At 42.2% G+C, this 26,969-nt stretch overlaps 2 protein-coding genes and 1 long non-coding RNA gene across 21 annotated transcripts in view; all 3 read left to right on the top strand.

Moving 5' to 3' along the window:
- Window positions 1-1,945: 1,945 nt before the first annotated feature.
- On the top strand, window positions 1,946-10,628 carry LOC138930320 (rho-related GTP-binding protein RhoG-like). Of its 8 annotated transcripts, none has more exons than XM_070290336.1 (5): window positions 1,997-2,232; window positions 2,906-3,001; window positions 6,327-6,583; window positions 7,030-7,130; window positions 7,308-10,628. In XM_070290336.1, exons 4-5 carry the CDS (start codon window positions 7,119-7,121, stop codon window positions 7,896-7,898), a joined length of 603 nt encoding a protein of 200 aa, XP_070146437.1. In that variant the 5' UTR covers window positions 1,997-2,232; window positions 2,906-3,001; window positions 6,327-6,583; window positions 7,030-7,118; the 3' UTR covers window positions 7,899-10,628. The 8 variants fall into 8 exon arrangements, with proteins under 8 accessions (XP_070146436.1, XP_070146437.1, XP_070146435.1 ...); XM_070290338.1 differs by having other exon boundaries at window positions 2,081-2,232; window positions 6,330-6,583; XM_070290337.1 differs by having other exon boundaries at window positions 2,126-2,232; window positions 6,327-6,599.
- Window positions 10,629-13,934: 3,306 nt separating this feature from the next.
- Window positions 13,935-17,946, top strand: LOC138930321 (uncharacterized). Of its 2 annotated transcripts, XR_011446153.1 has the most exons (4): window positions 13,935-14,045; window positions 14,330-14,623; window positions 15,662-15,727; window positions 16,818-17,946. It is a non-coding gene; the product is annotated as an uncharacterized lncRNA (long non-coding RNA). The 2 variants fall into 2 exon arrangements; XR_011446152.1 differs by lacking the exons at window positions 13,935-14,045; window positions 14,330-14,623 and having other exon boundaries at window positions 15,637-15,727.
- A 6,997-nt stretch (window positions 17,947-24,943) lies between these two features.
- TAF1 (TATA-box binding protein associated factor 1) overlaps window positions 24,944-26,969 on the top strand; it is a 70,023-nt gene continuing 67,997 nt past the window's right edge. For 9 of the 11 annotated variants that reach the window (XM_070291790.1, XM_070291794.1, XM_070291791.1 and 6 more), the window contains exons 1-3: window positions 24,944-25,133; window positions 26,156-26,270; window positions 26,413-26,529. In XM_070291790.1, the coding sequence (XP_070147891.1) occupies window positions 25,014-25,133; window positions 26,156-26,270; window positions 26,413-26,529 (352 nt within the window). In that variant the 5' untranslated portion in view covers window positions 24,944-25,013. The remainder of the gene's footprint in view (window positions 25,134-26,155; window positions 26,271-26,412; window positions 26,530-26,969) is intronic. The other 2 variants (XM_070291793.1, XM_070291800.1) reach the window with 2 other exon arrangements.

The raw sequence follows: 26,969 nt of genomic DNA on the forward strand, positions 1-26,969 counted from the left end.
CCCTACTTTCTGCAATTTAAGTCTGAATTTAGCAATAAGGAGTTCATGATGTGAGCCACAGTCAGCTACCAGTCTTGTTTTTGCTGACTGTATAGAGCTTCTTTATCTTCAGCTGCAATGAATATAATCAATCTGATTTCAGTATTGATCATGTGGTGACATGCATGTGTATAGTCATTGTTTGTGTTGTTGGAAGAGGGTGTTTACTAGACCAGTGCATTCTCTTGGCAAAACTGTTAGCCTTTGCCTTGCTTCATTTTATACTCCAAGGCCAAACTTGCCTGTTACTCCAGGTATCTCTTGACGTCCTACTTATTCATTCCAGTCCCCTATGATGAAAAGGACATCTTTTATGGTGTTAGTTCTAGAAGATCTTGTAGGTCTTAATAGAACTGTTCAGCTTCTTTCGGCATGCCAATGTTTATCACAGCATTATTCACAGTAGTCAAATTTGGAAATGACCCAAATGTCCATCAGTAGATAAATAGCAGCCAGAAAAGTTCAATCCATGGAGAGAGAAAGTAGATTATAGGATGACTTACAGGGGCTGTGGAAAGAGGGGAATGAGCAGCTATTGCTTAGTGGCTAAAAGACAAGGAAGGGAAAAGCCTGGGAAAATAGAACAAAGAAAGGTCCAAGGACTGGCGTGAGGACCTCAAGTAAAACAAACAGCACTCCTGGCTAGCCAAATTTACATAGGGCAGGCCCAGGGGGAGGAGAAAAAACATATAAAAAGAGGAGCCAAAACTGGGCCGGGGGCTTCTCTTCTCTTGGAGTCTTTTGCGTAGGCATGCCCTCATGCCTTGAGGGTGTATTTTTCCTTTACTTTCTAAATAAAACTGAGTTGTAACATGGAACTGCAACACTAGTCCATCCGAGAGCTATAACACTGGTCCATCTAAGGGCTGGTCTGTCCGTTGCTTCAAATTTTTGTTGCGATGAGACAAAGGAGGAAATTACAAACTCCCTGACATCGTGACAAAAAAATTTCAGAAATAGACAATCCTGATGGTTGCACACATTGTGAATGTACCAAATGCCACTGGATTGTACACTTTAAAGTGGCAAATTTTGTGTTATATATATTTTCTACAATTTTAAAAAATTAATAATGTAGTATATCAAAAACTATCTAATTGTACAATTTAAACTGAAGGAGGAAACAGAACAGGCTCCATCTTGAAAGCAGGACTCCATCTTGGGCTGGACTGTGGACTTTGAGCTATATGCCCAGTATCTATGGAAACGACATACCAATGGAAAACCAGACCCCCCGATGAAGGAGCCTCAGGACTTGTACCTAGATGCTCCATCACCTAAAAGAATATACTAATTATCTCTGTAACAGAACAAAGTCGTAAATCCTATTATGCTTATAGGGGTATGACCACAGGCCTATCGATAAATGTCCACTGTTTAATTATCTAGGCTTATGACACATGAATCATGGGTTAGCTTTGACCATATCTCTCTTTTACCTTGTCTAGACTAGTTTCAAGGAGTTTGGGGAGGTGGCTTTGATCACATACACTTAAGGTATATAAGGTTTTCACAAAAACTGGTCGGAGTCCTTGGCTAAGAGGAGACTCTGCCTTGGGCCCCATGGTGTAATAAATTGCACTCCACTATCTGCATTGTCCATCTGAGTGAGTTTGTTTCCCGGAATGCATGGCTACAAAAAAAATGAGTGAATTTATATATCAATAAAGCTGTTAAAAAAAGTCCATAGTTTATGATTTCATTTATATAAAACTCTAGAAGACACAAACTTATATATGGTGACAGTTGCCTTAATTCACTACCACGTTTTCTTTTACTGCTTCCATTTTTCCTAACACTTTTTCAATTCCCTGATTGCCTCTTTATGTTAATATTTGTCTTGAGAAAACACGGGTCTGCGGAGGAGGAAGTGGTCTTATTTTGTCACAGGAAATGTGAAACTTGGGGACTTCCGAACCGAGGAACTGGTATTGGGGTCCACACCCCAGTGATCCTTGTTACCCAAAAGTGTAGTTTAAAAGCCAGTGGCTTGCAGACCGCGCAGCGGGCGCTAGAACTCCATTTCCCAGGAGGTCTCGGGGCACAGGGTGGAGACTGCGTCTGACAACAGGGGTGGGACTCGGTCGCTGCCGGAATGAAGCCCCGATCCCGCCTTGTTCGCTCAGCCATGAGAAACCTGGGAGGCTATGTGAGCTGCGGTTGAACGGCGCTGGAAGACGACCGCTTTGCCAGGTAATCCTTATGGAGAACCACCCTGCTAGGCGGGCCCCTTGTTCGCTGTTTTCTCATTGAGTCTCCCCATCTCCAGGACGGTTGCCTTAGTATATGATCCACTTCCTTGGATGGGAGGGATTTGAGAATGAGATGAATTGTATATATTCGGGGGAGATTGAGCCTGCCCTTCTTATTGAGAAGCCGACGTTAGCCACTTATCTGTCCCAGGATCACGAGTCCAACCGAAATTCCAGAACCAAGTACCCCTGGTGGAAAGGCTGCGAAGGAAGTGCCGAGTGGGCTTGTGGTAGCCATGGATGGGTCACTACAATTGCCTCCCTGGTTTAAGTTTCCAGGCACAGGATAGTCTCCCCTGGCTCCGAGTTGGGGAGTGTTCACATGGCTTCCTTCCTCCCCAAGATTCTCGAAGTTGTCTTTGACTGGGCTTGAACCAAAAGAGTCAGTCTTAAACGTGAAAAAGCTTCCTGGCCTTAGATAACTAATTTGCAGAAAGTAGTAAATAAAAATGAGGATCTTCTGAATTGTTTTGTTTCAGAAAGTTGCAGAGTGATTTAAAGTGCATTAGACTTCTGGAAAGGGTGAGACTTGGGGGAGAATGTGCTAGAAATAGTAATACTTTGATCTGTATTCTTGTCCTTACTGTGCCTTTTATGTTGTGTGTCTAACCTAGGAGAAAATTGATTGCTGAGCGGTATACATCTGAAGAAGGATGCTTTGTCAGATGAGATTGGAAGATTTAGAAGAAACTATAATTCCAAGGTTAAAAGTGAGTGCCTTCTGAGATGTTGGTCTCTGCAGATTGAGGCCACTTTCAGTTTCCAATCCTAGAGGCATACTTAATGATCTCTGAACTGAGCTGGTATCTACTTCTCTTCATAGTGCTACTATGAAGCTTAAATAAGATATGTGAAAGTATTTTACACAATGCCTATAACAAGCTCTCAGTTTTTAACTTCCACTTGCTTCCTCATAGCAACTATTTGCTCTGGGCCATGCATTACTGTGTATTATTGTTTACCTTTTTATAAAAGTCCTGCCTTTACCATAAAACTATAAGCTTCTATCATCATTTGTTGTTTTTAACCCTTTTTTGAGTCCCTCCTAGCAGTACATTGTGCATAGTAGTACCAGGGAATGTGGGTGGATAGTGGTGCTGATGAGAGGAAAGCTATGGGTCATTTGTAAGGAGAAAGCATTGTGCTGGATGCTGGAGCTAAAGAAACAAGCTTTTCTCGTAACAGTGATAAACAGAATATTTGCCTTTCTCTTGTAACTCCTAGCCTTCTCTCAGAGCTCCCAGCCCTTTAAAAAGTATTGTTTTTATTTTCAGTATTTTTGACCATTTTAAAGTGTACATTAACTATATGCACATTTTTGTGCAACAGATCTTTACAATTTTTTCATCCTGAAAAATTGAAACTCTATGCCCCTTAAACACCTCCCCATTTCCCCTTCCCCCAGCCCCTGGCAACTACTATTCTACTTTCTATAAGTTTGACTATTCTAGATACTTCATATAAGTGAAATCATGCAATATTTGGCTTTTTGTGACTTGGCTTATTTCACTTAGCATAATGTCCTCAAGGTTCATCCATGTTGTAGTGTATGAAAAGATTTCCTTTTCTTTTGAAGGCTGATCCATCTATCTATAGATGTGTGTGTGTGTGTGTGTGTATGTATTTCTTTATATGTTATCCATCGATGGACATTTAGGTTGCTTCCACCTCTTGACTATTGTGAATAATGATGCAATGAACATGGATGTGAAATTATCTTTTTGAGATCCTATCGTCATTTCTCTTGGATTTTAGTTTTTAGTATTATTTTTAAACTTGTTGACTATGGAGAAATTCAAATATACATACAAGTAGAGAAAATCGTATAATGAATATGTGAGCTGGATAAATGAATCAGCTGTACAAAGCACCTCCCTCCTTTTGCTGAACCCCTCCCTTTCATTGAGAGTTTGCACCAGGTGATTATGTTTTGTTTTGTTCAGACCTGCAATGTTCAGGTACATTTCATCATCTAGGCCCACCATTAGTGACTTGAGTGCCTATCTGCAGATCATTTTATTATAGATACCAGGAGTACTAGTAGATGTAAACTAGTAGAAAAGAGTGTAGTTGACTTTTCCTAGTTACAGAGATGAGGAGCTAAACTTAGGGTGCAAAGTGGTCTTTGTGCCTGAGAGTTTTGCTCTGATTCAGTAGCGCCTCCCCACATCAGATGCACTATTGTCCTTAAAGCAGTCACTCTGAATGGTACCTAGAGGAGGCTGGGAAGGTGAGTCATACAGGCAGTAATTGCTATCAGATGCAAAAGAAATTAATCCAAACTGGGAAAGCCAAGGAAGGTTATTTTCAAGGAATGTGGTGGTAACTTTGCCCTATTTCTATTGTTGTTGTTCAGTTGCTAAGTGTCCAACTCTTTGCAGTCCCATGGACTGCAGCACGCCAGGCTTCCCTGTCCCACTATCTCCTAGAGTTTGCTCAAATTCATGTCCACTGAGTTGGTGATGCTATCCAACCATCTCATCTTTTGTTGTCCCCTTCTTTTGCCTTCAATCTTTCCCAGCATCAGGGCCTTTTCTAATGAGTTCGCTCTTCACATCAGGTGGCCAAATTATTTCCATTGACTTTGTATGTTTGATCCTCACGTCTGTTCCTAGATGGAAAAAGACAGAGCCAATGGTCAGTGAATACTCTGGGATGGTTGCCTACTAGGCTCTGGACTTTTAGCTGTGGGACCTGTGCCAAGGAAAGGAAGACTTCTAGGGGGAATGCCTCACTGGTCAGAATTGGCTGTGTGAGCAGAAAGCTATTCCTTGTGGGCCTGTGCAAAGCAGACTGAGAGGGCCAACTTTTCTTTAAAGGAAAGTGAAGTCACGCAGTCATGTCCAACTCTTTGTGACTCCATGGACTGTAGCCTACCAGGCTCCTCCATCCATGGGATTTTCCAGGCAAGAGTACTGGAGTGGGTTGCCATTGCTTTCTCCAGGGGATCTTCCCGACTGAGGGATCGAACCTGGGTCTCCTGCATTGCAGGCAGACGCTTTACCCTCTAAACCATCTGGGAAGCTGTTTTCTTTACCTTGACCCAAAATGAAGTGTTTGGTTTGGTTTAGTGTTTGGCTATGATATGGGCCTAATAAGACCACAGGATGGAGGATATATCTATTCCTCTGAATTCCCAAGGTGAGAAACTGATTCTCAATTTTTTTTTTTTCTGTGATCAAATACATATGATAATGTATCCCCTTTCCTCCATGTTCTGATACTTGAAGTTAATGATATGAGGATCAGGTCTGAACTTAGGGCAGTAGTTAAGAAGCTAAAGAAAATGGAGTGCTGTGGGGGCACTGACACAGCAGGACATTGATTGGATATTAATATGGGGGTATAAACATGGATGTGTGCATGCTAAGTCGCTTCAGTCATGTCTGACTCTTTGCGACCCTACGGACTGTTGCCCGCCAGGCTCTTCTGTCCATGAGATTCTCTAGGCAAGAATACTGGAGGGCTTGCCATGCCCTCCTCCAGGGTATATCCCCAACCCAGGAGTCGAACCTCCTGCATTGGCAGGTGGGTTCATTAACACTAGCAACACCTGGGAACATGGGAGCTCATAGTAAACATGTTCCTTGGAGATCATCTGTGTTTCATCATTAACTCGCAAATACTTGATTCATGAAGAAGTGGACAAGAATATAGTGGTGTTATGAGCTGTAGTTTTACTCAGATAAGGACAGAAGGGATGAGACAGAAGGTTTGTCTAGCATTGTAGAACATCATAGAACTTTTACCTTCCCCAGCAGAATAGTAATTTTTGTGAAGTCATAGTAGCTTCTAACGTTTTAATGAGTACTTCCTATGTGGCAGGCACTAATGAGTACAGCGCATGCATTCTTTCATTTAAGCTTCAGGTTAAAAACTTGCCCAAGTTCACATAGCTTAGGAAGAGAGAGGACTGGTTTTCAATGCCAGGCGATCTGACCTCAGAGTCTGCACTCTTAGCCACTTCTCTATATGGCTGAATCTGACTGGCCTACTTTTCTCCCCAGTATTTTGATGCCACTGTGATTTTTGCAGTAGTCATGTACAGATGTGAGAGTTGGACCATAAAGAAGGCTGAGCGCCGAAGAATTAGTGCTTTTGAATTGTGGTGCTGGAGAAGACTCTTGAGAGTCCCTTGGACTGTAAGGAGATCAAACCCGTCAGTCCTAAAGGAAATCACCTCTGAATTTTCATTGGAAGGACCGATGCTGAAGCTGAAGCTCCAATCCTTTGGCCACCTGATGTGAAGAGCCACTCATTGGAAAAGACCCTGGTGCTGGGAAAGATTGAAGGTGGGAGGAGAAGGAGGTAACAGAGGATGAGATGGTTAGATATCATTGATCGACATGAGTTTGAGCAAACTCCTAGAGATGGTGAAGGATAGGGAATCCTGGCGTGCTGCAGTGTATGGGGTCACAAAGAGTCAGACATGACTGAGCGACTGAACAATAACAAACAACAGTTTTTCAGGAAGAGAGTGTATTTTTGCTGAGTCTGTAGCCACAGATCCGAAGTGAGAGCTGTCTTTCCTTTTGTTTCAACCTTCGGAATCTTCTTTCTACACCAATTAAAAAAAATTAGTTAACATTTATTTAGTACCTATAATATTTTAGTAGCTTTGATACAGTATGTGTGAGGCCTTATGACAATACTGTAACCTTTGTATATAATAGTTTTTAATCTTGTGGGGCTCACAGTCCTTTTTGAGTCTGATGACAGCTTTGGATCTTCTTTCCAGAAAAATTTACCTATGCACATACACATAATATTGTGCATAACTGCAGAGGTGGCTTCTAGAATCTTCTGAAGCCTATCTTCTAGCAGGCCATGGACTCCATGGTAAGAACTCTTGCCCCATACAACCTTTCCCAGCTTCTTTGGTGTCAGGAGGCCAGGTAGTGGGGGTGGTGGGGAGGGCCTTACCTCCTTTCTTCTCAGAGAGAAATGTTTATATAGCTTAGGTTCCTAGATTAACCAAACGTCTATGAACATTCTTTCCTTCTCTCTTATACATAGGACTCCAAAGGAAGAATGCAGACGATCAAATGTGTGGTTGTGGGAGATGGGGCTGTAGGTAAGACCTGCCTCCTCATCAGTTACACAACAAATGCCTTTCCTGAGGAATATATCCCCACTGTCTTTGACAACTATAGTGCCCAGACATCTGTGGATGGCCAGATTGTCATCCTGAACCTCTGGGACACAGCTGGCCAAGAAGAGTATGACCGACTGCGAACACTCTCCTACCCCCAGACCAATATCTTCGTCATTTGCTTTTCCATTGGCAACCCATCTTCTTATGCCAATGTGAGGCATAAGTGGTACCCCGAGGTGTCCCATCATTGCCCCAATGTACCTGTTTTGCTGGTAGGCACCAAGAGGGACCTGCGAAGTGACCTTGAGACAGTGAAGAAGCTAAAGGAACAGAGCCAAGTGCCCACAACTCCTCAGCAAGGCACTTCCCTGGCTAAGCAGGTGGGGGCTGTGAAATATCTGGAATGTTCAGCCCTGATGCATGATGGGGTCCGTGAGGTATTTTTGGAAGCCATCCGGGCTGTGCTTTACCCTGCCACAAAGAAGAACACCAAGAAGTGTGTCCTCTTATAGCTTTTGGGATGTTGCTTCGGAACTGCACCTATGGAGAAAAAAGGGGAAATTCCCTTGATAGCATTTAATATTGCCAGCGTGAGCCACTTATCTCTTCTCCTGGAAACCCTAGGCTCCAGGTTATTTGGCTTTGGAGGAATGAAGAGAGGCTAGTTTTTACTTGGCTGCTTTGAAATTCAGTCTGAACCTTTTAGAGAAAGTTTGAGAGTGAGAGAGTGTGTGTCTCTACTGTCGAAGTGATGAGAGGAGACGTCACCAGATGTTCTTTTCAGCACTGGCCAGGCCACAACTAAGCAGATCAGCCTAGTACTGTTCTTTGTAGGCTTTTGCTTGACTGTTTGAAATCTAATTTCAGCTTTCCTGGATGTATTTATCATTGAGCTAGTACCTCACAGAAGGACAGGGTTCTCCAAGTTTTCAAATCATTACCTGAAGCTTTCTGATATACTGATTTTTGGAAACCATTTTAGGTATGATTCCTGGGTGTTCCCAGTGTTGACATATTTTTTCCATTCTTGAGATGAGACGTTTCTAGAGTTCTGTGAGATCGTAACAGATGTTTCTTAAAAGGGTTCTATGGGCCTCTGGCCTTTTGAGATGGCTCATGCTCCATCTGTGGAGTGTGTTTCTCTCTTAATAAGTCTGCTTCTTACCTAAAACAAAAAAACGGTTCTGTGGTCAAATAAGGCAAGAATCATTGATTTAAGTAATGCCAAATAGTTTTTTACTGTAGGAAGTTTTATAACTTTAAATAAGTATGCAATATTTCCCAAACTTATTTCACTGAACTTTTGTTTTTTTGGTCCCATGCAGCACCTATTAACATCTCTGGGAACACAGTTACAGAGATGCTGGGTTACTGGGGACTGGGTATTCCCATGATGGAGACTTAAAAAAACATAACGTGGTCCTATTCTTTGTGATGTTTCCTTCTCTGTGCCTTTGAAAGGAATGTTTACCAGCCATGGCCTTGTTATTGATTCCTCTTCCAACCCTCAGGAGGTAGGTTTGGCACTTAGTCATAACAGTACATTGTCTGTGGGATCAGATGTTCAGATTTGCTCTCTGATTCTGCTAGCATTCTGGGCCCTGTGAAGTGAAAAACTGTGTCTCTGAGGCTTCTGTGTGGCCCTTTCTTCTCACATTACCCTTCCACTGTAAGGAAAGACCACTGAAGATAAACCCTCTAAGTGAAACCAATGAAACAACCAAACAAGTAAGATGTCCTGCCAGTCACTCTCAAGGGGTTCTGTGATTCCCTCTGAGACGTCTCTTCTGCTGTCATTCCTCTGAGTCATTATAAAGGCTACTCTGCTCTCTTCCTGTTCCTCCCTCCTCTGTATGTCTCCCTGTTTGTGTGTGTTCATCCCTGTGTGCCTTTTGAGTTTGCTCCAAGAGTGTTGGAGTATGTTGGGTTTCCAGGCTGAAGAGGCTGTTCTCACCCTTGTGGCAGTTTTGTTGGCTTTCCTCAGTCTGCTCTGGGGTGAGATAAGTTGACTTCTGTATCCCCATGGACCTGCTGATTCTTCCCCCAGCTATATATTTTTACTTTCTTCATTTGATATGGAAGGAAAACTTCTCTACCTGACAGATAGTGGTCAGCATCTCCATCATGCACATGTCCTCTTATCCTGCCAGAATAGCATGGGATTTTTGAGAGTTTAGGAAATGGAGCTAAAAGGATCTCATACCTCCCCTTGGGGTGGGTGAAGTACCTGTGCTTTGCTCTGTGATTGTCTTGCTGTTGCCCTTTGACAGGATAAGATCATAGTAACCTCAAGCTGACTGAACCTCCTAGATAGGGTTGCCAGATAAAATAATTTTTTAAACCAATTTTTTAGTGTAAGTAAGTGTGTACCTTGCAATATCTGGGACATGCTTAACACTAAAAAATTATTTTCTGTTTGTCTGAGATTCAGAGTTAATGAGGCATCCTGTATTTTTATTTGCTAAGTCTGTTAACTCTACTCTTTGAGAATCTGGAACCTGGAGGTCAAGCAAATATCAAGTATTGATAGAAGATAAAAGGTTATATAAATACTCTGTTCTTCCTCCTTTTCTTCTGGTTTCCCTTTTCCCTCACAGTGGACTAAAGTGCTTTTTCTTTTTCCTTCATCACTGTACTCGCCACTTCACGCAATATTCCATTGGTGTGTATGTCTACAATGTTAATTGTCTGAAGCTGTGGAGAATCCAGGATGAATACTATTGTCCAGCACTTGCCTTCTCAGTTCCAAAGTACTGTATCTATTTTCCAGTGTGCAACTCAGGGTCTCCTGAGGCTGGCAGGGATTCCATATGAGCATTGTGTTAACTGGAAGAGGGTGAGTGTGGCCCTCCTCAACTAAGGCTCAATAGCACTTTGGAAAGTGGGGCTATTACCGTAATGTGGCCACTGTGGAAGTCAACTGGCTTCTGGGCACTGGGCCCACTGGCCTTGTGTAAAGTCACTGGGTTTTTCCAAAGACAGTCAAATGGAAGTGTATTCCAGTCTCACGATGTTCTGATGGATGCCACCTTGGGTGCTCACAGGACTTCATGGTTGAAAGGGGCTAGAAACATGGCTGTCATCTAGGTCTCTGGGAACTTTCTATTTAGCTACTGAAATCTTTTAAATTAGCTTTTAATAGTGCCTCCTGCTCCTCTTTTGCCTGTCAAATTCACAAATGTAAGCCTGGGTTTGGTTTGGGCAAACTTGTATTCTCTAATAAATGGTGCTGTGATCCACAAGTCTGAGTGAGTGGTTTTGTATTGCTCTGATTTAATAGTCTTAAGTATACACTGACATCTTGGTTTTTATATTTAATTTATATGAAGACTAACTGCTAATATCACTTTTAAATTTTTCATAAGGAATGCTAATAAACTTTTCTGATTTTACTGCGTCTGTTGCTTTCTAAAAATCCAAGCAGTTCCTCACCACCACCCCTTTGTCTTGTGTGTGTGTTAATTGCTCTATCTTGTCCAACTCTGCAACTTCAGAGACTGTAGCCCATCAGGCTCCTCTGTCCATGGAATTCTCCAGACAATAATACTGGAATGGGTTGCCATGCCCTTCTCCAGGGGATCTTCCCAACCCAGGGATTGAACCCGGGTCTCCTGCCTTGGCAGGTGGATTCTTTACCGTCTGAGCCACCAGGGAAAGTGAATGGTTTCTAAATGCTTTTCAGCTTGCAAAGGATGAAATAACTATACTGTCATATTGCACATGGCACCTATGTGTAACTGTACTTATTTTTCTATATCACATAATCAGCGTAAGGAATTGTCTGTCCTGCTAACACTGATTCTCTAGTTCCTGCCCACCCCTCACCTATTCATCTCCAGGATTTAGCTTCATATCCTGGTTTTCAATAATGACGGATTAGTTAGTTCCCTGTTGGTGATTTTTCTCACTTATTACACTACATTCAGTAAACAGTTATCAAGCTCTTATTGTGTTACAGGCTTGACTGTGCCAGGGGCTAGGAAAGATTCTGCGTTTAATATCTTTTGCCTCTTCCACTTAGTTCAGGAAAATCTCCTCCTGTTTGTTTTAAAAATGAACTAAGAAATTCCCTGGTGGTCCAGTGGTTAAGACTGTGCTTTCACTACTGAAGGCACAGGTTCGATCCTCCCTCCTCCCCCCAAAATACCTAATCTTGGCTGGCAACTGTAAATAATGCTGGTATACTAGTAAGTGCACAAGGAAGAGCAAAACCATGTTTTTTGTTTTTAAAAACCACTTTATTGAGGTATAATTTACATATTGTACAATTCACCCATTTTAAGTGTACAATGTAACAATTTTGAGTAAATTTACTGAGTCATGCAACCATTACCAAAATTCAGTTTGACAACATTTCCATCACTGCAAAGAGATCCCTCATGTGGTTAATCCCCTGTTCCCATCCCCAGCCCTTCATATAAATGGAATCAAATATGTGGCCACTTGGAACTCTTCTTTCATTTAGCAAAATCTTCTCAAGGTTCATCCATTTTGTAGCAAATATGGGTAGTCATTTCTTTTTATTACTGAATAATATTCTACTGTATGGGGTACACCATATTTTATCTACTCATAGTTGAGGGACTTTTGGATTGTTTCTACACTTTGGCTGTTACAAATAATGTTGCTGTGAACCTTCATATAGGTTTTGTGTGGGTATGTTTTCCACTGTCTCGGGTATATACCTGGGAGTAGAATTGCTGGGTCATGTAGTTCAGTTCAGTTCAGTTGCTCAGTCGTGTTTGACTCTGTGCAACCCCATGAACCGCAGCATGCCAGGCCTCCCTGTCCATCATCAACTCCCGGAGTCCACCCAAACCCATGTCCATTGAGTCGGTAATGCCATCCAACCATCTCATCCTCTGTCATTCCCCTTCTCCTCCTGCCCCCAATCCCTCCCAGCATCAGAGTCTTTTCCAATGAGTCAATTCTTCGCATGAGATGGCCAAAGTATTGGAATTCAGCTTCAACATCAGTCCCTCCAATGAACACCCAGGACTGATCTCCTTTATGATGGACTGGTTGGATCTCCTTGCAGTCCAAGAGACTCTCAAGAGTCTTCTCCAACATCACAGTTCAAAAGCATCAATTCTTTGGCGCTCAGCCTTCTTTATAGTCCAACTCTCACATCCATACATGAACACTGGAAAAACCATAGCCTTGACTAGATGGACCTTTGTTGGCAAAGTAATGTCTCTGCTTTTTAATACGCTGTCTAGGTTGGTCATAACTTTCCTTCCAAGGAGCAAGCATCTTAATTTCATGGATGCAATCACCATCTGCAGTGATTTTGGAGCCCAGAAAAATAAAGTCATATAGTAAATTAATGCAAAACCACATTTTGAGTCAAGAATGGCATCTTTAATATTTATAGTAACTGAAATCCCCTTCCACATTCTACAAGTCTCTACCTCGTTGAACCTGCTTTTCCATAAGCACAAGATTCAAGAGACTATATAAGATAGATTAAAAAGCATTCTACTTTGCTTTTTTGTCTTATTAGTTAGGCTGCTGCTGCTGCTAAGTCGCTTCAGTCGTGTTTGACTCTGTGCGACCCCATAGACGGCAGCCCACTAGGCTCCCCTGTCCCTGGGATTCTCCAGGCAAGAACACTGGAGTGGGTTGCCACTTCCTTCTCCAATGCATGAAAGTGAAAGGTGAAAGTGAAGTCGCTCAGTTGTGTCCGACTCCTAGCGACCCCATGGACTGTAGCCCACCAGGCCCCTCCATCCATGGGATTTTCCAGACAAGAGTACGGAGTGGGTTGCCATTGCCTTCTCCATTAGTTAGGCAATAGCATTCTATTAACTTTTCATTACCAAAATGCATTTCAGCTACATGCAGGTTTTGGCAGACTTGTCATCTGGTCTAGAAATGCAACTACTATCAAAATATTCCAGTCTCCTCCTGGGTTTGTTTTCTGTTTTCCTCTCTTGTTCTGAACCAGACCAACATTTGTCTCTGAAAAAGAAAAATTCCACGGACTATTCATACAATGAAGTAATACGTAGACATAAAAAAAAACGAGGAAGAATGCTATTAAGTGGTATGGTGTGGTTTCCAGACTATATTAGTAAGTGGAAAAAAAAGCAAGGTGAAAAGAATATATATAGTATGCTATCTTTTGTGTTTAACCAAAAAAAAAGAATATATACACTCATTTGCATATATTTGCCAAAGAAACACAGGAAGTATAAATAGTGAATTATGCTGTACACCTGAAACTAATGTGTGTCAATTATACTTCAACTGAAAAAAAAGTAAACACAGGAAGGATACCCAGAAATTAATGAAAATGGGTACTTAGAGGGAGTCGGTGGCAATGGGGCACAGGGCATGGAAGCAAGACTTGTCTGGAAATAGCTTTTTATATAGTTTTGACTTTGAGCCACATGAAAGTTTATGTATTTTAAAAATAATGTATCATTTTTACTAAAAAGGATGATAAAAGCAAATCCTAAACTTGAATATAAATGGAAAAAACTCCACAGAGGAAAAAAAAATGATTCATGTAATTAAAAAAAAATTTCTTTCTTATTTCTGGCCAGGATGCAAGGCATGTGGGATCTTAGTTCCCTGACCAGGGATTGCACCTGTGCCCCCTGCAGTGGAAGCATGGAGTCTTAACCACTGGACTGCCAGAGAAGGCCCTGATTCACGTAATTTTTAAACATAGTACACTGTATATCCTTAATAGGATATAGTCTAAGGATAGAAGACTGCAAAGAACTTCTGAACTTTACTTAGGCTAATTGTTGGTAGTGGTATTGGTCTTATAATTCTGAAGAGTACATATATCTTGGTGTTGGGGACCAGAGTTTTCATTGTAAGAGAAGCAAGATATGAATATGAAATGGGGAAAGACAAGGGAGGACTCTGTGGTGTTAGATTTGAATTGAAGCTATTATTATAAAGTCTTTTTTTTTTTTTTTTTTTTTTTTAGTTCTCTCCACTGAAAGGGCCTAAAAGCGATGATTTCCCAGTTTCTAAACACCATTCCCCACTAAAAGGAACCAGGGCTCCTTGGACAAATAACGTATACCAGGTCCAGGACAGGGAATGCAGAGTGAGCCTGGAACATCTTGTGTCAAAAAGCAAGGAAGTGCTCAAAGACTAATGGAGTCATGTCAAAAGGACACAGGGGCCAGAGTGACAAATTTGGAACAGTTTGAGGATCAAAAAAGGAAAATGATGGTGTTAGACTGTAACACATTAAAATAAAAATTCAAGAAAGGAGGTAAGTAAAGGGAAAGTTCTTCTTTACTGAGTAAGTCCGATTAATAAATGTAGAAGAAATTAAGAATTAGAAAAATCACCCTTTGGCACTCGCACTCTCTGTTGAGTCCTGCCCCAGGCCACAGATGTGAGGCCACCAAAGCCTCAGCAGAGCCCAGAACCAAGGTCACCTCCAAAGCTGACTGAACCCCTTTGTAACCTTGCCAAGAGCCCTCTGATCATCACTAACAAGCTTCCTGACTCCCAGTTAAGCAAAGATGCCCACTCCAGTAAATACTCTATAGTGTCCCAATCAATCACCTAACGTCAACCTTCTAGCAGGAATTTTGTCTTGAGGCTATCTGTACAAATTGGCTATTAACCTACAAAAAAAAAACAAAACTCTCCCTGGTCTGTCAGGAGGTCTGCCTGCTTCACTTGCAGTGCCCACTTTATCTCTGTTCTTTGTTCTTAATACATTCACTCCCTTCTGAAATGCTCTGTGTCCGGAAATTCTTTTCCAACCCTCGCTTGGACTGTCTCAACATTTGGTGGCCTGTACTACTCTCCCTGTGAGAAAGCCCCCTCTCTCCTTTCCTCTTTCTTTTCTTTTACCTTGAGCCCTCTGCCAACAGGCAAGTGGCTGTGGAAGCAATTAAAGAACTCTGCCAGAGTTACTCTCTGGTGTGTTCCAAAGGCTCCACTGCCCATAGTACCCCAGTAGCTACCACCCAAGTAGATGAGGGCTCTCTTTTCCTTTTTCCTCCTTCTCCCTTGAGCTGAGGACCAGGCCAATAAAACTGTGCAGGCACAGGTCAGGCACTTAAAAGCCACTAGAAAAGACTCCCATGGCAGGATAAGGGGGGTCACAGAACAGACCAGGCTACCAGAGCATTTGCCCTCAGCAAGACAACTTCTGTGCACCATGTTAGGCACATATTCAAGCAAAACACAGCCCATTCCCCAGGCCACCGGCTTCCTGGCAGGACTACAAGGTGGATTCCTCAGCCTGTCTTCTCTGTCTCTCACTTTTCCTCTCTCTGTCCGGATTAATTTACAGGAACCTAGGAGCAACCTCTGAATCATCCTAGAGAGTGCCTTCCATGTTTCAGGGAATTGCTAAAAGGTGAGTCACTGTTGGTTCTGGGAAACTCTTTTCTGTCCTTTCTGGCCCTAGTCACCACATGCATTTTCACACTGTGCCTAGGCTTGTTCCTAGCCACAGGGTTTTGTGCCACTCTCTGTCACATGTTCAGGGGTCACCTCTAACTATTGGATGCAATTGTTAGGACAGTTGGCCATTAGCCACACGGTGCCTTGTTGCACGCAGAGGGTTCATTGGGACATGGAGGACTCTTTCTGTGGCTGGTGAACTCTTGGTACCCCCATTCCAAGAATGGGCTCAGGTATGTCTCAAAAACCACCTTCAGACTCACCTCTGGGTTGTATTCTCAGGACCTAGAAAAAATTTGACCCTGAAAATCCTAAAAAAGAAAAGACTCACATTCTTTTGCAACAAAACATGGAGCCAGTACAAATTGGGGAAGCAAGAAAAATGACCTCTGAATGGCATGCTTAAATTATAACATAATCTCCACCTTGACCTCTTTTGCTGTTCCTTACGCTCAAACCTTTATGACAGTCAGAATCTGGACATAAGGGATTCATGCCACATGTCTTTCTGTTGCTGCCCTATCCCCTCATTCCCCCTCTGTCTCTCCCTCTCCATCAGATCTCCTAGCTCAGGACTTTCTCCTATAATCAAAAGCCAGGAAAAAACTCTCCTAACATTCTAAAGAATCCCCTTCTAACTCCTCCTGTCTCTAGGAGTGGGCGTGGATGGGGGAGAAGAAAGTGGAAAAAGAACCAAGCTTCCCCTAATGCTTCAAGTTCTCTTACTCCTTCAGATTCTTCTGATCAAATTAAGATCCCATCTCCCCAGAAAAAAAGTCCCTGTGGGGACACCATCTTATCAGTCAGTCTGCCCCTGTCATCAGAGCCAATTTGAGAACTCTAATTTAAATTTAGCTATGAAACTATGACTACAAAAAGGAGAGATGACATTTTTGACACTGGATGGCCATGATATTCTTCAGACCCGGGGGAAAAAACTGGTTAAAATGAAATATTTTTGAAATTATAAAACTGGTTCTTTTTGTATGTGCAATTAATTAGGAAAAAGCTGGCTTATTAAAATACTTTTTTTTTTTTTTTAGAGCTTTGACCCTACATGAGAAAACAGAACATGCCTAGGAAAAAAACCCTGAGGTTAACGCCTATCATGTCCTTGAGATACAGAGCCCACTCTGCCTGAGACTCCAGCTGTGAGCAAATTAGTAGAACTTCAAGCCAAGGGGAAAAAAGAGTAAAGAGACATTTTAAATCTGAAGTGAAAACTGAGATCTCGGTCCAGATTTATGTATGTCTCAGTGTGTGTCTTTATCTTTGAATAATACTGCTGAAGTTATTTTGCCAATGAGCTCTATTTAATTGGCCTAAAGACAAGTAAGTGCTTATAAATAAAATAATTCTAAATTCAAGAAAAATTAAAATTAAAAAACTAAATGAATTTCAGGTACATGTGAACTGGGAAATATCCACTATTAAATTAATACCTGGTATTAACATTTGTTAATGTGATTAATACAGATGAATCTTAAGAATTCACTGTGAAGAAACTTTTAAGGAAAGAAAATGCAAATAACGTAAGAGCTTTGGGTGATTTATATTTACCAATCTACAAAATGATGATATAAAGGACAGTTCATGGTTGCTGAAGGAAAGTAGGATGTGTGTTTTTAATAAAAAGGTATGAGGAATGGAATTTCATTCTATTAAGGGAAAATCAAGCAGGGCAAAAGCTAATAAGAGTTTTGCCAAGAGAATGCACTAGTCATAGCAAATACCCTCTTCCAACAACACAAGAGAAGACTCGACACATGGACATCACCAGATGGTCAATACTGAAATCAGATTGATTATATTTTTTGCAGCCAAAGATGGAGAAGCTCTATATAGTCAGCAAAAACAAGACCAGGAGCTGACTATGGCTCAGATCATGAACTCTTTATTGCCAAATTCAGACTTAAATTTAAGAAAGTAGGGAAAACCACTAGACCATTCAGGTATGACCTAAATCAAATCCCTTACAATTATACAGTGGAAGTGACAAATAGATTCAAGGAATTAGATATGACAGAGTGCCTGAAGAACTATGGACAGAGGTTTGTGACATTGTACAGGAGGCAGGGAGCAAGACCATCCCCAAGTAAAAGAAATGCAAAGGCAAAATGCTTGTCTGAGGAGGCCTTACAAATAGTTGAGAAAAGAGAAGCTAAAGACAAAGGAGAAAAGGAAAGATATACCCATTTGAATGCAGAGTTCCAAAGAATAGCAAGGAGAGATAAGAAAGCCTTCCTCCATGATCGATGCAAAGAAATAGAGGAAGACAATAGAATGGGAAAGACTAGAGATCTCTTCAAAAAAATTAGAGATACCAAGGGAACATTTCATGCAAAGATGGGCACAATAAAAGACAGAAATGGTATGGACCTAACAGAAGCAGAAGATATTAGGAGGTGGCAAGAATACACAAGAGAACTATAAAAAAAAGATCATCACGACCCAGATAATCAAGATGGTGTGATCAGTCATCTAGAGCCAGACATCCTAGAATGCAAAGTCAAGTGGGCCTTTGGAAGCATCACTACAAACAAATTTAGTGGAGGTGATGGAATTCCAGTTGAGCTATTTCAAGTCCTAAAAGATGATGCTGTGAAAGTGATGCACTCAACATGCCAGCAAATTTGGAAAACTCAGAAGTGGCCACAGGACTGCAAAAGGTCAGTTTTCATTCCAATCCCAAAGAAGGGTAATGCCAAAGAATGCTCAAACTACCGCACGATTGCATTCATCCCACATGCTAGCAAAGTAATGCTCAAAATTCTCCAAGTCAGGCTTCAACAGAACGTGAACCGTGAACTTCCAGATGTTCAAGCTGGATTTAGAAAAGGCAGAGGAACCAGAGATCAAATTGCCAATATCTGTTGGATCATAGAAAAAGCAACAGAGTTCCAGACAAATATCTACTTCTGCTTTATTGACTACACCAAAGCCTTTGACTGTGTGGATCACAACAAACTGTGGAAAATTCTGAAAGAGATGGAAATACCAGACCACCTGACCTGCTTCCTGAGAAACCTGTATGCAGGTCAGGAAGCAACAGTTAGAACTGGACATGGAACAACAGACTTGTTCCAAATCAGGAAAGGAAAACGTCAAGGCTGTATATTGTCACCCTGCTTATTTAACTTATATGCAGAGTACATCATGAGAAATGCTGGACTGGATGAAGCACAAGCTGGAATCAAGATTGGTGGGAGAAATATCAATAACCTCAGATATGCAGATGACACCACACTTATGGCAGAAAGCGAAGAACTAAAGAGCCTCTTGATGAAAGTGAAAGAGGAGAGTGAAAACGTTGGCTTAAAGCTCAACATTCAGAAAACGAAGATTGTGGGATCTGGTCCCATCACTTCATGGCAAATAGATGGGGAAACAATGGAAACAGTGACAGACTTTATTTTGGGGGGCTTCAAACTCACTGCAGGTGGTGACAGCAGCCATGAAATTAAAAGACACTTGCTCCCTGGAAGAAAAGTTATGACTAACCTAGAAGTGAAGTGAAGTGAACTTGCTCAGTCGCGTCCAACTCTTTGCGACCCTGTAGACTACCTACCAGGCTACTCCGTCCGTGGGATTCTCCAGGCAAGAATACTGGAGTGGGTTGCCATTTCCTTCTCCACGGGATCTTCCCGACCCAGGGATCAAACAGAGGTCTCCCACGTTGCGGGCAGATGCTTTACCCTCTGAGCCACCAGGGAAGCCTGACTAACCTAGATAGCATATTAAAAAGCAGAGACATTACTTTGCCAAGAAAGGTCCATCTAGTCAAAGCTATGGTTTATCCAGTAGTCATGTATGGTTGCGAGAGTTGGACTATAAAGAAAGCTGAGTGCTGAAGAATTGATGGTTTTGAACTGTTGTGTTGGAGAAGACTCCTGAGAGTCCCTTGGACAGCAAGGAGATCCACCCAGTCCATCCTAAAGGAAATCAGTCCTGAATATTCATTGGAAGGACTGATGCTGAAAACTGACTCATTTGAAAAGACCCTGATGTTGGGAAAGACTGAAGGTGGGAGAAGGGGATGACAGAGGATGAGATGGTTGGATGGCATCACTGACTCAATGGACATGAGTTTGAGTAAACTCTGGGAATTGGTGATGGACAGGGAAGCCTGGCATGGTGCAGTCCGTGGTGTTGCAAAGAGTCGGACACGACTGAGCGACTGAACTGAACTGACTGAAGGGAAAATGAAGTAAGTCTGAACTTACTGGTGGCTGTTCTCTGAACGGGCAAATAAAGTGATGAATACAGAAAGTGGAAGAAAGTTTTGTGAGAAGTGGACCCCGAGAAGAGAGTTTTGTGCATGGTACAAGTTTCTTAAGACATTAAACTGCCTTTGAAATCTTTTATTTTTACTGTGCCTAAGTGAATAACTATTGTTTCACAGTGAATATAAGCTGGTACCAAACTGGAATTTGGTTTTCTCTCCTTGTTAAATGAACAAAGTTTTCTTAGAATGCAGCTTTTTGATAACAGACTATGTAAATTCCTTTGCCTTTAAGTGATTTATATTTGTTTTTAAAATCTTTTGTTACTTTGGTAAACTATTATTTCACAATGATCTATGAAGACTATGACAATATAGACAAAGCTCATTCCACTTCTACAAAAATTAATTCCTCATTTACTCCTAAATTAGGGAATTTAAAATGGATAAACAATGGCCATAAATCAGGGTTATGGGAAATCCAAGATAGCCGCTTGGCTTTTCCTGGCTCCTTGACAAACCTCAATTTTATTTGATGGGATAAAGTCTTTCCTAACTTCAGGGTTAATGCTCTCACAACAGAGGAAAAAATGGTTAAAATGTGCTTTGCACTTTGGGTATACTTTCTATAATCTCCAGTGACCAAGGCACACACTTCACTGGACAAATCATACCATCATTAACAAAAACTTTTCAAACTTCTTAAAACTATCACTGTCACTATCAACCTCAATCATTAGGTAAGGACAACAGAAGAAAAACTAATTACATGGGATTAAACAAACTGCTAAATATGATTACAATTCTCATGACTTTTTGTCTGACATATTACTAGCTTCTGATCTTTGTTTTCAGACATCAAGAAGCTTTTCTCCTCAAGCTACTTATGGTTTAAAACAAATTTGGTAATCTACACTTGTGGGTTAAATTAAAACATTTTTCTTTTCTTTCTGCCTTGTCCCTCTAGAAATTGGAGACACTTGAGTTCTGAATAGATTTATCAGGTAAATAAAAAGATTGTCTCCTGACATATACAGACATCTCAAAGTATAGTGGGGACCTCTAGAAGAAAAACTCCATCTCAACAAAAACTGATGACAGGCCTGTGGCATCTGTAGTCAATGGACCGAACTTATTTTAAAAACAAATTAGTCTTGGCTGTGTTTTTAAAAAATGGGAATAATTTCAGAAAAAAAAATATTTTACTGAATACTAAATTCTAGTTTTTTTAGTTAAGGTCTGTGTTTACTGAAGATTCACTTCTCATTTAGTCCCTTGCTGTTATGTTATAACGTTACAAGATAAGAATCAGATGCTTCATGATCTACAACCAGGAGATTAACATCAGACTATAGTCATTCAACAAACTAAGTCAGACAACATGGTATATACTGGACTACACCTAAAAAAAGTTCTTAAATTTTTACTTGTGAACTTACTATTACTGCAAACTATATTATTTTCCATATTGCCAGTTTTATAAGACTATTCTCTTACATTACCAAATGTGTGACTGAGCCTCTAATAAAATGATGATACATAGTTCCATATGAAATCAATGATTGTAATAATGTAACTCTAGACGGGAAGAAGTAACAAGAGGGAATATTTTCCTGGACTGTAAGAGACTATTAGTAACACAGATAAGGTCCAGGACTTTTGCTACTTTCATGGCCTAGTCCAGTAACAGCACATTGAGTGGCCAATCAAAATATCTTCACTAGACTTGGGAATGAGCATTCCTAGCAATGTGGGACAAAATGATCATAAAATGCCCCTAAACCATGGTCAAATTTAAGGCAATGAAGGGGCCCTGCCGACTGAAAACTGGCACTTGCCATCTGCCTGTACAAAGAGTAAATCAGGAGCCACTCCAGTTGCTGACTTTCAACACCCTCTGAAAAGAGTTCAGGGTAGAAATCATGAATGAGACATTCTGTGCTCTGGGGAAAACTGGCAGGACAGGCCTCAGATTGTTATATATTTTCAAGAAAAGATTTTCATGAGCCCAAATTCTTGCATCTTCTCATACCTAGAGAAATACCAACATCAAAGGTCAACATCTAGCCCTGGTTCTCCTGGCTAGCACCTCTTCTAGGCCCCTTAGCAGCATTTCTACTTCTATTCATCTTGGGGCTATGTATCTCTAACTTCCTGTTAAGTTTGTTTCTTCTGAAATATGGTAAATAAATCTCCAAATGGTACTACAAGGACATCAGCTGGCTGACATATGGATTATGTTGGGACAAGTGGTCTTGTCATTCCATGGACTCTCATCTTCCTCCATATGTGCACCCTGACAGAGAGTGGGCATCGGGACCCAGACCCCATGATGCCCCTGTCCAGCAGGAAGAAGCCAGAGCAGTCTCTGCCCCTTTCCCCAATGACCTGTGTCCCCATGTCCCGTGGAGATAGGCAGGTAGTTAGACATGAGCAGGGTGTTCAGGGGCCAAAGATTTGGCCCATTAGTAAGAAGAGGGGTGGGGGGAATGTTGAATCCTGCCCCAGGCCATAGGTATGAGGCATTGCACCAAGGCCTCAGAAGCAGAGCCCAGAACCAAAGTCACCTCTGAAGCTGACTGAGCTCCTTTGTAACCTTGCCAAGAGCCCCCTGATCATCAGTAACAAGCTTCCTCACTCTCAGTTAAGCAAAGATGCCCACTCCAGTAAATACCCTATAGCATCCCAGCCAATCACCTAACGTCAACCTTCCAGCCAGAATTTTGTCTTAAGGCTATATAAATTGGTTATTAACCCACAAACACCATCAACTCTCCTTGGTCTGTCAGGAGGTCGGCCTGCTTCACTCATAGTGCCCACTTTTATCTCTTTTTGTTCTTAATAAACTCACTCCATTCATAAATGCTCTGTCTGGAAATTCTCTTCCAACTGTGTTCCAACTGCCTGAACCCTCTCCTAATATAATTGATTCAGGAAAGGATCATGGACAGATGCTACAACCTTTGGGTGTAAGGACAATGGGGAACAGAATGTTCATACAATTTCAAAGTATCACCCCCATAGATTATTTACTAATTACAAAAGGAAAAATGTGCCATTGCAATGGAGAGATCTGTTGGGCACCACTTTCTTGAAGTGCTCAAATTTAGCATTATCAACATTGGGACAACCTGACATTGTGCCTTCTGATGGCCAGTAAGATATTTAACCAGAATCACTTTGAAGAAAAGGCTACACGAATTCATAGTATAAAATATTTTCAAGACAATTTCCCTGGATTCTTTCAAATAGGTAGTGTCATGCAGTACAAAGAAAAATGCTGGTGGATTCTGAATTCAGAGGCTAAAGAAAGATAAATGCATGAACCTTGAGTTGATCTCGAATTGAAATGTAAAATGCTCCAATTAAGACAACTGAGGAAATTTAAATGAGGATTGTATGTTAAATGATATTGACTTAACGTTAAGTTTTAAAGATGTGCTAATCGCTTCAGTTGTGTCCGACTCTGTGCGACCCCATAGACGGCCTCCTACCAGGCTCCTCTGTCCCTGGGATTCTCCAGGCAAGAACACTGGAGTGGGTTGCCATTTCCTTCTCCTATTCAGGAAAGTGAAAAGTGAAAGTGAAGTCGCTCGGTCGTGTCCGACTCTTAGCGACCTCATGGACTGCAGCCCACCAGGCTCCTCCATTCATAGGATTTTCCAGGCAAGAGTACTGGAGTGGGGTGCCATTGCCTTCTCCGAATAGTATTATGGTTAACGACAGAGGATGAGATGGCTGGATGGCATCACCAACTCGATGGACATGAATTTGAGTGACCTCCGGGAGTTGGTGATGGACAGGGAGGCCTGGCGTGCTGTGATTCATGGGGTCGCAAAGAGTCAGACACAACTGAGCGACTGAACTGAACTGAACTATGTAGAAAAGTGTTAGTCACTCAGTCAAGTCTGACTCTCTGCAAGCCCATGGATTGGGACCCACCAGGCTTCTCCATCTATGACATTTTCCAGGCAAGAATACTGGAGTGGGTTACCGTTCCTTTCTCCAGGGGAACCTCCCCGACCCAGGGATCAAAACCGGGTCTTCTGCATTTCAGGCAGACTCTTTACCGTCTGAGCCACTAGGGAAGACTATTTTTAAGGGTGAAGAATCACAGTATCTGTAACCCACATTCAAATGGTTCAGGATTTGAAAAACTAGCAAAATGTTAAAATCATGAATCTAGGTGAAGGGTCAGGTGTTCATTTTTCTCATCTCTTACTTTCATATTTTCCAAAAAAGGAGGGAAGGAAATCTATTTTTATAAGGGAATGTCAATTCAAAACAACCAACTTGCACTAGTGCCTTCGGCACAGTGCGATACACGGCCAGTTTCTTTGGGACGGTGCAATAAAGGCGCCGACAGCGCAGACGGGAACGTGCGTGCTCAGTCGTGTCCGACTCTGCAAATTCTATGGGCTGTATCCTGCCAGGCTCTTCTGTTCATTCCAGGTAAGTATACAGAAGCGGGTTACCATTGCCTCCTCCAGGGAATCTTCCCAACCCGGGGATCGAACCCACGTTTCCTGTGTCTCTGCATTGCAGACAGAACATTCTTTACCACTTGAGCCATCCCAGAAGCCCACAAAACCGAAGAAACGGTTCTAATTCTCATTTCCGTGGCAACGAGGAAGTGGGTCACGTGACCCACAGATCACCTTCTGATTGGAGGAAGATCCGTCACTCTTCCCCAAGGTACTGAGACAGCGCCTGCGCAGATTAGCAGAGGCGGGAGAGACCAAACATTCTCTTCGACCAACGGTTTTTCACAGATCCAGCCTCCCGATCGCGTATTGTCCAATCAAAAGCCCCTAGTAACGTAGTGTCACCAATTCTCCCTTTCTCATAGGACGGGCGGTCCTTCCGGTTCTTTATTCCGCTTCCGGTGGGAGCGGGTCGTATCCAGGAACTCAGTGAATTACTTCTGGGCGAATGGTTTTTATTTCCGGGCTATGGGACAAGACAGTGCCTTGTAGCCGCCTGTAGCCGTTGAGGCAGCGCCGCCGCCGCCGCCATCATGTCAGACACGGATAGCGATGAAGATTCCGCTGGAGGCGGCCCATTTTCTTTAACTGGTTTCCTTTTTGGCAACATCAATGGAGCCGGGCAGCTGGAGGGAGAAAGCGTCTTGGACGATGTGAGGGGATGGGCGTGGCATAGAGCTAGAGGGTGTACCGGCTGAGGAAAAGGCGTGAGGAGAGTTTAGGGTGCTTGGAGAGTTGAGAGTGCTTAGGAAACTAGAAGAGAGGACGATGTGGCCCTCCGTTAGTGAGAGGGCGCACTTAACGTATGCGAAGAGAGAAGCGGTTGCCTTGCTAGTAGGTTGTGTAGTAACAATCTACTAGCAACAGAGCGGGGGGGCTCAGTTCTGGGCGAGGGTGGGGACAAGAGGTGAATGGTAGGCCAAGCGGCGCTGATGTGGGTGGCTTTGGAGGAAAGATAGCCTAAGCTACTGAGATTACTTTCAAATGGTTACTATGAGAACCTTCTTGGAGATTCTTGAAACTGTCTGCATTTGTGACATCACTGACTAGATAGAGATGGCTCTAGAGCTAGAGGACAGACCGGCACCAAATCCTGTGGTTCAGGCCCCAGTTCTTAGAACAGCCAATGTTCAGACCATCCATTGCAGGCCCCTTCTGGTCCCAGTGCACACTTGCTTACATAGTTTTTCCACCATTCACTGACATTGAACAATGAAATTGTTTCCTGTGCCCAGTCGACTCTTAGACCTATCTTCATTTAAGTTCATATTCTCAAGGAGAAAGTACTGACCAGTATTCTTCCTTCGCTGCAACATACAGTAAAGATAACAATAAAGTTCTTGATTTGTTTTCTCTAGTCGGAATTACCTGTTTTCTTAGACTTTATTCACGGATCTGCTATTTAATTTATTTAGTCTTGGCGGTGGTTCCTTGAATAATTTTTCCTTATGTAACTTTAAAGTATGGTAATAAAATTGAATATGATGTGTTATATCTGATCAGTGTGGACGTGGAAGATGTACTTCACAGTTCTCAAATGTGATGCTTCTTTTAGCATGCTGTGGAGTCATTTATATGGGTTTATAACTTTGTTGTGGATCTGGAAATAAACCTTGTGGTGTGGGAAACTTAGGTTTAGTTATTGTCTTTGACTCTGGTGCTGTCCCTTTTTCAGGAGTGTAAGAAGCACTTGGCAGGCTTGGGGGCTTTGGGGCTGGGCAGCCTGATAACTGAACTCACAGCAAATGAAGAATTGACTGGTACTGATGCTGCCCTGGTAAATGATGAAGGTGAAGTCTGGGTCATGGGGAGTATGGTGGGGGAGGAAGCTAGCCACTTACTGTACATGTACTTTTCAGTGGGAATTATCTAAGGGAGTGAGAGTTACTGGCACTTTGTTTAGATCTACCCCCCCCCCACTTCTATTTATAGGATGGGTCAGGAGTACAGAAGATGCTGTAGACTATTCAGACATCAATGAGGTAGCAGAAGATGAAAGCCGAAGATATCAGCAGACAATGGGGAGCTTGCAGCCTCTTTGCCATGCAGGTGATTCTTCAGTGCCATCAATAAGAACATTCTAGTACTTAAAAAAAAAAAAAAGGTTTATTTATTTATAATGTTTTGCCTGTGCTGGATCTTCGTTGCTGCATACCAGCTTTCTTTGGTTGTGGTAAACAGTGGCTACTCTTAGTTATGGTGCGGTGGCTTCTCCTGTTGCAGAACACAGGCTCTAGTCACAGGCTTCAGTAGTTGTGGTGCATGGGCTCAATAATTGCAGCTCACGGGCTCTAGAGCAAGGGCTCAGTAGTTGTGGCACACAGGCTTAGTTGCTCTGAGGCATATGGAATCTTCCCAGATCAGGGATTCAACTCGAGTCCCCTGCATTGGCAGACGGATTCTTAACCACTGGGCTACCAAGGAAGCCCCTAGTACATTTTCTTGCTGTGTAGTTCAGTTTGTTTTTATCCAAGCTTTCTGTCATTGTT

This window comes from Ovis canadensis, chromosome X (assembly GCF_042477335.2).
Source record: "Ovis canadensis isolate MfBH-ARS-UI-01 breed Bighorn chromosome X, ARS-UI_OviCan_v2, whole genome shotgun sequence".
Classification (NCBI taxonomy): Eukaryota; Metazoa; Chordata; class Mammalia; order Artiodactyla; family Bovidae; genus Ovis; species Ovis canadensis.